The sequence below is a fragment of the Hippoglossus hippoglossus genome, chromosome 9 (genome assembly GCF_009819705.1).
Source record: "Hippoglossus hippoglossus isolate fHipHip1 chromosome 9, fHipHip1.pri, whole genome shotgun sequence".
Classification (NCBI taxonomy): Eukaryota; Metazoa; Chordata; class Actinopteri; order Pleuronectiformes; family Pleuronectidae; genus Hippoglossus; species Hippoglossus hippoglossus.
Genome location: NC_047159.1, coordinates 26,933,120 through 26,943,532, shown reverse-complemented (window position 1 = coordinate 26,943,532; position 10,413 = coordinate 26,933,120). Strand labels below are relative to the sequence as shown.

The window sequence follows — 10,413 nt, the reverse complement described above, 5'->3', positions numbered from 1 at the left end:
AAGTGGATTTGTTGCAGCATTTCTCTCAGATGGTGAACAGCTCCACCAATGTGTCCTTATCGATGGACAGCCAGAGGTGTCCCTCTCTCCACATTGGCCTTTATGGCAGTCTGATGATGGCAACACAACAGGCGTTCGGACCCAGGTACACAAAAATACTGACAAGTGTCTGTGTAAGACACTAGTGTGCATGCATTTTGTGACTGTGCGTGTGTCTCCTGCAGGTTTTCTGATGAGTTCAGCCTGCTGATGGAGCTGCGCAGCTCTCAGGTGGAGGAGAGCAGTGTGGTGACTCTGTTAAACTCCCAGCATCACGTCCACCTGCAGCTCCGCCTCGGCCCCTCTTCACTCACCTTCATCTCCACCCAGCACAGAGAATACGAGTATGCATGACCCTCAGATTAATATTCCCATGTTATACTTTTATTATATGCGATGTGCCCTCTGCGCAAGAAAATAAATAGCAAGCCAAATAGCAACCTGTGGATGCAGGATCTTAGTGAGCCACGTCCCATGTTCCCAGACCTCAGCAGTCCTGAGTGTCTCCCCTCTCTTACTAAACCTGTCCTGCTTCCATCAAATGAAGGTTCACAGTGGGCTCTCTGTTGGATGGTCAGTGGCACCGGGTGGCACTGAGTGTCTCCCCGCTTTGGCTGGAGGTGTATGTGGACTGTTCTTTGGTGGAGAGAGTGAACTGGGCCTATCCTTGGCAGCGCATCTCCACCAATGGCGTTCTGATGATCGGAGGCAGTCTGGACGGCTCAGAGACACCATTTGAAGTAAGGAAATGTGTGTCTTAATGTTACACCTGTACCCACCCATATATTTACTTTATATTTGTTTACTAATGGATGGTTGTGCTGGAGGCTGAATTGATTTCACCACTTGGTGGCAGTAGAGGAATCTTGATTGTATTATCAGTTTTCTGCTCTTAATTTCCAATCATTCCTTAAATGTCATTTTTAAGAAAAAATTGGTCACATGGGATTCTCTCTGTGATTAATGTAGAGGAAGGACACATAATGCACACACTTGCCCATCACTCAGACGCTGTGATATTTAAGTATAAATAATAATGTGGAACTTTTTTCTTGTTTGCCAATTTAATTGTACTTTTACTTAATTACATGTTTCCATTACTTCCTTCATCACTGGTAAAGTAAAAGTAAGTAAATATACTGTAAATTTGGACTCACTGAACAGTAATTGTGTCCATCACTGATGAAACCTCTCATCATACAGTGTGACATGATGAACCCTTTTTAAAGTATCTATCTTGAACACAAGGAGTTTTTAGTTTCACTCTGTCTTCCTACCACTTGTTTGCACAGGCATTGATCTATGTCCTCACCTGGCCCTCTTGACCTCGTCTCAAGTGTCAAGTCTATATAGCGGGGTGGGGTGGGGGGTTAAAGGTGTGGTTTCCTGGGCCTGAGGTTTACCAATGGTTAACCTATGACCCTTTCTTCCCATTGGTGTCCTCAGGGTGCTGTAAGACAGATGACTTTTGTGATGGGGGATCCAGACACTGCCAGAGACCAATGCACTCTCAATCAGCCTTCCTGCAACCCACCATCCTCCAGTCAAAACCAGGTAAACACTGAGTTCCCTGGCTGGAATTGAAATGATTATTTCACTGTCCCTAAGGTTTTGTACATTTGATTCAGATACAAAATATGAGAGGAAACCCTTTGTGTGTGTGTGTGTGTGTGTGTGTGTGTGTGTGTGTGTGTGTGTGTGTACAGTGGGCATTAGAAAGTCGTTGATGGGAGCATTGCACCAGTTTTACAGTTGTTTTGGCTCTGACTGACGAAACGTTGTCAAGAAGACTTGCAGACATATGTTCAACAAAACCTTCATTAGAAACAGATTTCATGGAGTATGAGAGCGCTTGGAGTCTCAAGTATTTATCGGAGAATGGAATTCTAACAATTGATATGATTGTTAGCATTATGTGAAGTGTAAGGTCCAACGCAAGAGATCCAGTAATTACTAGATAATTGGAACAGACATATTCTGCTCCATTGGACGATACAGACACTGATTAGGGAACATTTGAAACAAGTGTTTGTCAATATGGACACGTTATACACCGTCAGAACGGGTAGAAGCTTGAATAAACACCCATAACAAAATAATCGGGATGGACACTTAAAGAAATTTAATAAAAAGTTGGCCTCAATGTAGTTGCACAGAGGTTTGCTCACTTTACCTTCAAGATAAACTGGATTCAGGTTCCAACCTTTTTGACCTGCTGATGGCTTCTTCATCGCTGTCAGACATTATTTTATCCATGTTATTTCATCTGAAATAAGAAAACATGTATTATGTTAACAACACTGACCTGATCCCACCCCCCCACCCCAGTCGAGGGTAACATATACAAAAATAGTAATAACAAAGAGGAAAATAGAAATAAACATACAAATGTAGATAAAATTAAATAAATATATAGAAATATTAAGAAACATATAAACAACAGATACTGTCACGACTAACAATAATTCTCTTTATGATAGATAAGCTCTACATCCAGAGTAATGCGCTCCTAGCCATGCATTATAATAGGAGGAGATCAAATTATAGTCAATTAATTCATAGGAAATGAAAGCCCTTTAACACATCTAATAAATGCAGACCATGTTGTTTGGAATTTCTGATTCGATCCACTCACAGCAAATTTAAATGTTTCCCATTTCACCATTGATTGCGCCCCTTTGGACCCACTGAATAAAGGAAGGGGGCCTGCTCGTTTTCCAATTTCACAGAATGAGTCACTGGGCGAGCAAGGTTCCTTAGATGGCCTGAAAGGCCCTGTGCCAGCTGAACTGCACCAAAGGTGGCAGTAAGAGAAGCACAGTCAGAGAACAGGAGGCAGACCAGTTATAAGACTGTCTGTTCCCCAGTATTTGATGCGTATGCAGACGCTGAAGGATGTGGTGTCTCTGATGAACACCCCTTCAGGGAGGATTGTGGTCTGGCCTCTGTTCATTCATGACCTCTTCTTCTAGCTGCATCCTCAGTGCTGCTCCTGTCCACCCTCACACAGTATTTGCCAGCTTTCCACACTTGACAGAGCGTGTACTTTTCAGTGTGGTGGGAGCCTAAAGGTTAGTGGTTCAGGTGGCTGTGTGGGTTGGGAAAATCAAAAAGAAAGTGGATGATTCACTACATTTTCTGCTTCTCATAAACCTGATGGCTTCTTCTGAAGGAGAAATAATGGCATTGATAAAATTAAAACAGGGGCTCCACCATTCTGATTCAAGTGAATATATATTCATTCTCACCAAATACAGGTCAATCAAAACCAATTTTAGTTTTCCTTTTTACCATTTGTAGTACTTTTTATATTCATGTCATTATCCCTTTATTGTCTTCGATGATATTACGCCTTTGTGGGCAATGTTCAAATTCAGTGAGTTTCTTGTATAAATAAGTTTTATATGATGGTAGTAGAAATCATCTGATGGAAGCAGCTAGCTGAGCTCAACAGTGTCCTTTTCACTGAGAAAAACCTCTCGGCTCCTAATATGTGGTGCACCAGAAACCACATGGCCCGACTATTGGAACGGTGATGACAGGTTTTTCCTCTCTGTCATGGTTAGACTGTGTATATTTGTATGTATGCTTGGTTTTTATAGGTTATTTATTATTTATACTGTATATATATATATGTGTGTGTGTGTGTGTGTGTGTGTGTGTGTGTTTATGGTGGGACTTCAAGCTGTTTATTTGCTGAGGGTTTTCAGTCTTAAACACAATATACAGTATTGTCAAGAACTAAAAGCCTCATTGAAGAGGCCCACGCTTCATGTGATCCCCTCACTCTACTGGAGAGGATGTTGTGACCACAGCTTCTCCTTCTTACTGCTGATCCCAGTCTTTAAACCCAGTGAAGACCCCAACCACTCCCTGTGCTTGGACAGGCTGCTGGAGGTCTCCTCTGTAATTCTTCCATATTAACCAAATTACTCATGGTGATTGTTGCTCTGGTTTCCTACTGTGAAACCTATAATTACATGAAAGTCTTTTCATGTAAACCATTTGTGTATCATCATGGAAAATTGTCTATTTCCATTTTGACATCAGCTAATGTGGTGACATTTTCTGGAAGCATCCAGTCCGAGTATGGTGTACATCCGGAAAATCAAAAAGAGAATGTAAAGGATTGGTTCAGACTTCCTGGTTACTGTCAGTATGTCATAAATTATAACATTGACAAAAGTGAAATGATGTCTTTTATTGTATACAAATTTCAACCAAGGTCCAAACCTGAACCAAGTACAGCCAAGTGGTTCCCATTTTCACGTCTTTGTTGTTCAAGCAGAAGATGAACAAAAAGAGCCTATTAAATGAACTAAACCTTTGTTGTTATGGCTCCATGCCAGCGATAGCCCTGGCTGGCATTGTGTTTTTGTGTATTCTTGTTCTCTGAACACCTCAAGGGAATCTCTTCAGGCTTGGCAAAAATGGTCACTTGGATTTAAGAAAGAACTCATTCATTAGGGGTGAATGTGGCTTAGGTGGAAAATGTCAGAAAAAATCCTCATTCCATAAAATTACAAAATATTTTATCCAAAAGGTCCGAGGTCAATTTCCCTTGGACATTAAAATGGTTTTCAAAACCACTTTTCTGGACATAACTCAGGAACATGTCACTATCTCCCCTGCAATTTCCATGCCTTGCAATGATTTCTGTCATATTTTATAAATATACATTTCACCCCACAGATATTTTTTGATCTTTTTATGAAGTTAATCTTGAATTAGAGATGTTGGATGGTATTCTGTTTAGTCTCATCCTCTTCCAAGAGGATGTCTTCTTCTGCATTTAGCCTGTCTTTTTGGTAGCAGGATTACCCAAAAACTACTGGATGGATTAGCATGATACATGATGCAATGCGATATGGGTCATGAAAGAACCCATAAAATGTTGGTGTGGATCCGGATCTCTGTGCAGATTGAGAATTTTTTTTCTCTCTTTAACATTGCGACATGTTTTTTAACAGTTTCGTTGATTTCTCAGAATAATTCATGGATCTTTATGAAATAAAATCCAAGTTGGGCCTTGGAGGAGGTATGCGCTCTCTGAGTACCATTCTACTTTCTACGTGTATCTCCTCACCTGTTGATCCTGCAGTCGATCATGGATGGTTTAATTCTAACATTCGTGGAGAGATGCCAGTGGTGAAAGTTTATGGAGATAACAGTATGTCGTGAGGCTTTGATGTGAAAGCAGCAGTGCACAGGAGATAAGCATCCATCCTCCTCAGGGCTGAGTGAATAGTGTGGGGTGTGGTAGCATGTGGTGTAGTGTGTGTGGCAGCAGAGTCCTGGGTGTGGCTCTAGGAGGGAGCGCTGGAGGAGGGGAAAGGCTGCAGCTCCTCTTCTGACAGATCCAGGTCTGCATATGGGCTCTGGACTCTGCTTGACTCAAGCACAGCTGCAGTTATTGAGGACATGCTGTAGACATGTGGATTACGTTAACCTTCATGCTGGGCTGCCTTTGGCTGCAGGACTCTCTCCACATGGGACTGATTGTGGATGGGCAACAGACAGATATGGTATGTACTGTAAGTGATGTGACAGAATGTCAGTGATAACACATCAGAGAGTGTAGGAATGCAGGATGTGAATCAGAAAGTGACTTTCAGTGAGCACACAACATCCCTCCTGTGACGTGTCGATGTTTCATGGTCAGACTACGATTGCACTGGAACAACTTTCATATGTATCTAAGGTGACACTCTTGTTGCTGCCATGTAGAAGCTAATTTATTGAACTTGCCATGGTTCTTTAATACTTTATTTATAGAGGTCTATTTAAATCAATCCAATTGTGTCATGTTGATCTCGACCAGCGCACGTGTGCAATTATGAACTTTTTTGGCTGAACCATTAAAGGTTCAATGCAACATCCCAGAATGTGATTGAGAGAGTGAGTAAGTGTTTCCCTTTTAAAACAAATTGCCGCCAACAGTTTCTGTTTCCTCGTCAACTTTGCACAAGTTTGTCGCAAATTTTCCCTTTTCAGAACTTTTCAGCAATTGTTTTGCAAAAAAGAACCTTATAGATCCATTTACCATAAACCATGGCTACTTTCTGAAGAAGACGGTAATCCTAATTCTTTCAATGGAAAGGCACACCTCCGTCTGTGTTTACTTAGATCTGGATTTTTTTGAGACAGCGTTCAAGTTCAAAAATCAGGACTTCAGTGCAGAGCAGCAGCTTGGAAGTGCTGGCAGCTCCAATAAAGTGTAGCTCAAGCACCTCTTTTCCCCCCCTGGTGGCCGGTTGCAGTATAGGTTATAAACTCCACCTATTCCATGTTAGCAGATGGGACATGGTCCAAAATCAAAGAAAACATTTAAATTATTATTCCGAAACATGGCTTCTGTGATTTTAGGTTGTTCTGTCGTACTGATATATGTTTTCATGTATCTGATAAGTTTGGTTTGAATTAGTTATTTTATACTATAAAACAAGGTGAAAGGTCATGTTTGAGAGTTGAGATTAACTTGTGATTGATCAGGCTGGTGTATCGTGGGACCTCTATTTATATACAATCATCGCTGCTGGTAAACATGTAGTTCATATTGTCCAAATCTCAGTCAGTGTTTCACACAGAAACAGAAAGACATGTGAAGGAGAACAGTTTAATCAGGGATTCAGCTGTATTAAATACAGGCCATGTGAGCACAGCGAGTCAAAGAGAAGTCAACACTGAAACCAGCTGAAGGCTGTGATGACGTCATGAATATACTAATAAGCAACAGTTTTCAAATATGTCCTCAGTTTTGCACATTGATTTGGATACATGTGGAAGCCACATAGCCTACAGAACCATGTGCTTAAAGGCTTATTATAGATTTCGATATAATCTTGTTAAAATCATAAAGTGCATTTACAGAGAAATCATTTGAGTAGAGGTGAGAAATTGGTGCTGGAAATTATCATCTAAACAAAACAATAATGTAAAGGTGACCTGCAGACCTCAGATTGCACACAGTTTCCTTAATGCAGTAATGACTCTCCCTGACTGGTTAATGCTCAATTTCCTCCAGGTTCTAACATGACACTTAATTATATGTTAGACTCACAATCTACAGATAACAATTTTGTTCAGGTTTTGTATATCTATGTAGCCTGAGAGGGGAAAAAGCCAAAAGTCATGGATGAACAAAAGTTGTTCATGTATGAATAAAATACAGCAGAGTAGTTTGAGTTAATGTTCACTGCATCATCACAACATCAGAATGGGGGAAAGTTTTGATATTAGTGAGGCTGCAGTGACACAGACTCATTCACACTGGACAGTTGAAGACATAGCGTGGTCTGATGAATCTGGATTTCTGCTGAGGCTGCAGATGTTGAGTCAGAATCTGGAGTCAACAGCATGAAGCCATGGAGACAACCTGCTTTGTGTCAATAGTCCCGACTGCTGCTGGCGATGTGGGAAATGTTTTGTCGACATCCATATTATACCAATCAATCCTGGTTTCAGTCAGAGTATTGCTACTGACCATGTCCATTCCTTTATGGTCACAGTTTACCATCTTCTATCGGCTTCAAACTGGTTTCATGAACATGACAGTGAGTTCAGTGAACTTCAGTGACCTCCACAGTCAGCAGATGTGAATCAGACAGTAAACTCACCACGCCCTCATCTCCTCCTCAACACACCCAGCTCATTTTCCTGGACCAGTTGGATGCGAAGGCTGTTACTTAGTAACTCTGGGATGGAAACCAACTTCATGGGCATAGGACTTGTGGGTTTTTAGGGCTGGACCTCAGGGCTTTTACCCAAACCAGTCAAAGCAAGTGTGATCGATGGATATCTTCTATGTTGTATCTAAACTGTCCCTGACTAAGTGGGACAGTAAAAATCAGAATCATGTAGGGAGTCAATTTCCAATATTGTTCCTTGTTTGTAGTGTATGAGGCGATGGGAATGGTTGATGCTTTGCATTTATCCCATATTGCAGGGCCACATTTCTGATTCTATGGGTCTGCATTTTGGACTGATAATGAAAAGGTATCAAAGCACTGTGTTTTGTTGTGATGCTTTGTTTATGCAGCTCAACTTATCAGAATTACTCCTGTGATTAAAATGTATTATTACCTGAAAAAAGCTTAGACATGTCCCTATGTGGATTATCTACAGGAACACTGCATTCACATGGGTAGCTTTGGATGTTGTGCCTCCTCGGCTTCAGTGTGGTTATGGTCTTTATGCTGGTGTTAGTTTGTGATTCTCAGTTATATTATACAATGGTTCTAGTCTGTCATTGCGATGGTGATGAGCAGTGTGGAGGAAGATTAGCTGGACAAATAGCTTCAGGTGCAGAGTTACCAAGTGTTTTGCTGGCAGAGCGAGCTGTAGTAACAATGTGAGCTTGTGTAGGATAAAGGAGCATTGTGCTCTGATAAAAAGGGGAATCTGTGTCTGTACTGTCTCTGTATTATGCCGCCCGTTCACTCAGCAGAGCATCGCTATCTTCTCACTTTTGTATCAGGTGTTCTTCAAAGTCTATCGGCTCCAGACTTGTATTAGTGTCCTGCTTTGAAATGCATAATGCTGGCAGAGTCTTCAGTTCAGTTCAGTTTCTATTAGTTCATGTACATGGTGTCTCCCTTTCTACATTATACTTTGAACTTCTGCTTTTAACCAGCAACTACTTACAGGGTATAGTTTACTGAAAAATTGTGTTTGAGTCCACAAAACACTCAGGGGTAAGGCGTTGCAGCCTAAGTGACCGATTCGTCAGACGTAATAGACTGCCCGTGTGGTGTCACCCAAGTGTCCACAATCCCCGACATTCATATTAGATTAGAATGACGACATTTACACCATTCTTTAGCCTAAAAGTCACTACAGGAAGTGGGGATGCTAGCGGATGTAGTGATGTAAATGCGCGTCTTGGGCGAGAGTGTGGGTGGTTTTCCGGTGTGTCCCTGACAGCTTTTTCTGTTGTTTTTTTTCCATCTCAAGAAGAAGTTCCAGTTACTTCAATTGTATTGGATTTGGCTGAAACACTGCTGGAATCAGTTCAAAACCCCTGAAAGCACCGCTGTTGCACAAAGAACTGCTCATCTGTTTAGTGATGCTTGACTCAGTTGTTGTGGACGCTTTAATTGTCATGAACGCACTATTGTCCTGATCAACAATGTCAGTTACATTGATGAGTCCTAGCTGCTGCTACAGAGCACTGCTCGCCAGTTTATTTAAGGTTTATTAATATTAGACATATTGCATATCTAAATCCCCAAAAATTGCATTTGCATTGCTCTTCCTCGGGCTTTTAACAATCCACATGAAAAGTGTGAAGCAGATAAGAGGAATGCTTCCCAAGATATGGACGGACGGACAGAGAGATTTCTGGAATTACTAGCAAATGTATAATTTTCCATTATTCCTTGTTCTTTAGCTTGTGTAACGTGTTACAATTTTAGCATTTTCTCAGTAGCAGCAGAATTTCACATGATGGTGTTGGAGACACAACTGTGTGAATGCTGTTTCTTTTGTGTGTCTTTTCTCAGGATCACCTGTCAGAGAGAAACCCTGTAGACTCCACCAATCAAGATGCTGCTGACCAAAGCCAAGGCTTTATACTTGTTGATGAACCTCACATTGTGTGGACAACTAACACTGAAGATGTTAAAAGAGTTCCGGACATTAAATCGTCTCCAAGCATCCGAACATCAGATGAAAATATCATCCAACAAAGTGCAGTGGATACAGCCTTAACCTCACCTGATTCACCGATACCAACGTCTGAGGTCAAATCGAACAATGCTACTTTAGTGATGCACAAGAATCTGATACTACCAATGGCACCAAAAGGACATTGGGAGTCAAACAGACCTTTTCCTCATTCAGGAAGCATTGAGGAAGGGCAGCATTCCAGTCTGCAGCACATGGGGTCAAATCCATCTGTACCTTCTGGGGACCTCATTTATGGATCTGACCAGAGAATCTACCGAATCCATAAAGGTCTTTCTGGGCCAATTGGAGCACAAGGAAGGAGGGTAAGCATCTCATTATCATAGAATTTGTCATGCATTATTTGTGGATACAATACAGCAATTGATTGTTGATTTTGTGTAATAATGTGCTAGGACTGATTGTCTGATCAGAGTTTTAATACTGCCTGGTAAAACTGGAAATGAACTTAAAGGTTCAATGAATAGATTTAGGTGAAACGGATCTATTGGCAGAAATTGAATATCAAATATGTGTAATAATCTAAATTGTACTAATAGTTGTTTTCTTTAGCCTAATATTTAAATACTTTTTATTTATATTGGGAGTGGGTCCTCTTTACGGAGGCCACCATGTTTTTTACAGTCGTCCAAATTAGACAAACTAAACACCTTTTGAGTTTTTATGACAACTGAAGGCTACCACAGTTTC

At 41.1% G+C, this 10,413-nt stretch overlaps 1 protein-coding gene across 8 annotated transcripts in view; it reads left to right on the top strand.

Annotated features, from left to right (window-relative positions):
• Window positions 1-10,413, top strand: part of si:dkey-61l1.4 (collagen alpha-1(I) chain) — a 46,552-nt gene continuing 36,139 nt past the window's right edge. For 5 of the 8 annotated variants that reach the window (XR_004614944.1, XM_034595715.1, XM_034595717.1 and 2 more), the window contains exons 1-5: window positions 1-145; window positions 225-383; window positions 587-779; window positions 1,486-1,593; window positions 9,540-9,779. Coding sequence is in view for 7 of the 8 variants with exons in the window: in XM_034595715.1 (XP_034451606.1) it covers window positions 30-145; window positions 225-383; window positions 587-779; window positions 1,486-1,593; window positions 9,540-9,779 (816 nt within the window). In the remaining variant the exon portion in view is untranslated. The other 3 variants (XM_034595721.1, XM_034595720.1, XM_034595719.1) reach the window with 3 other exon arrangements.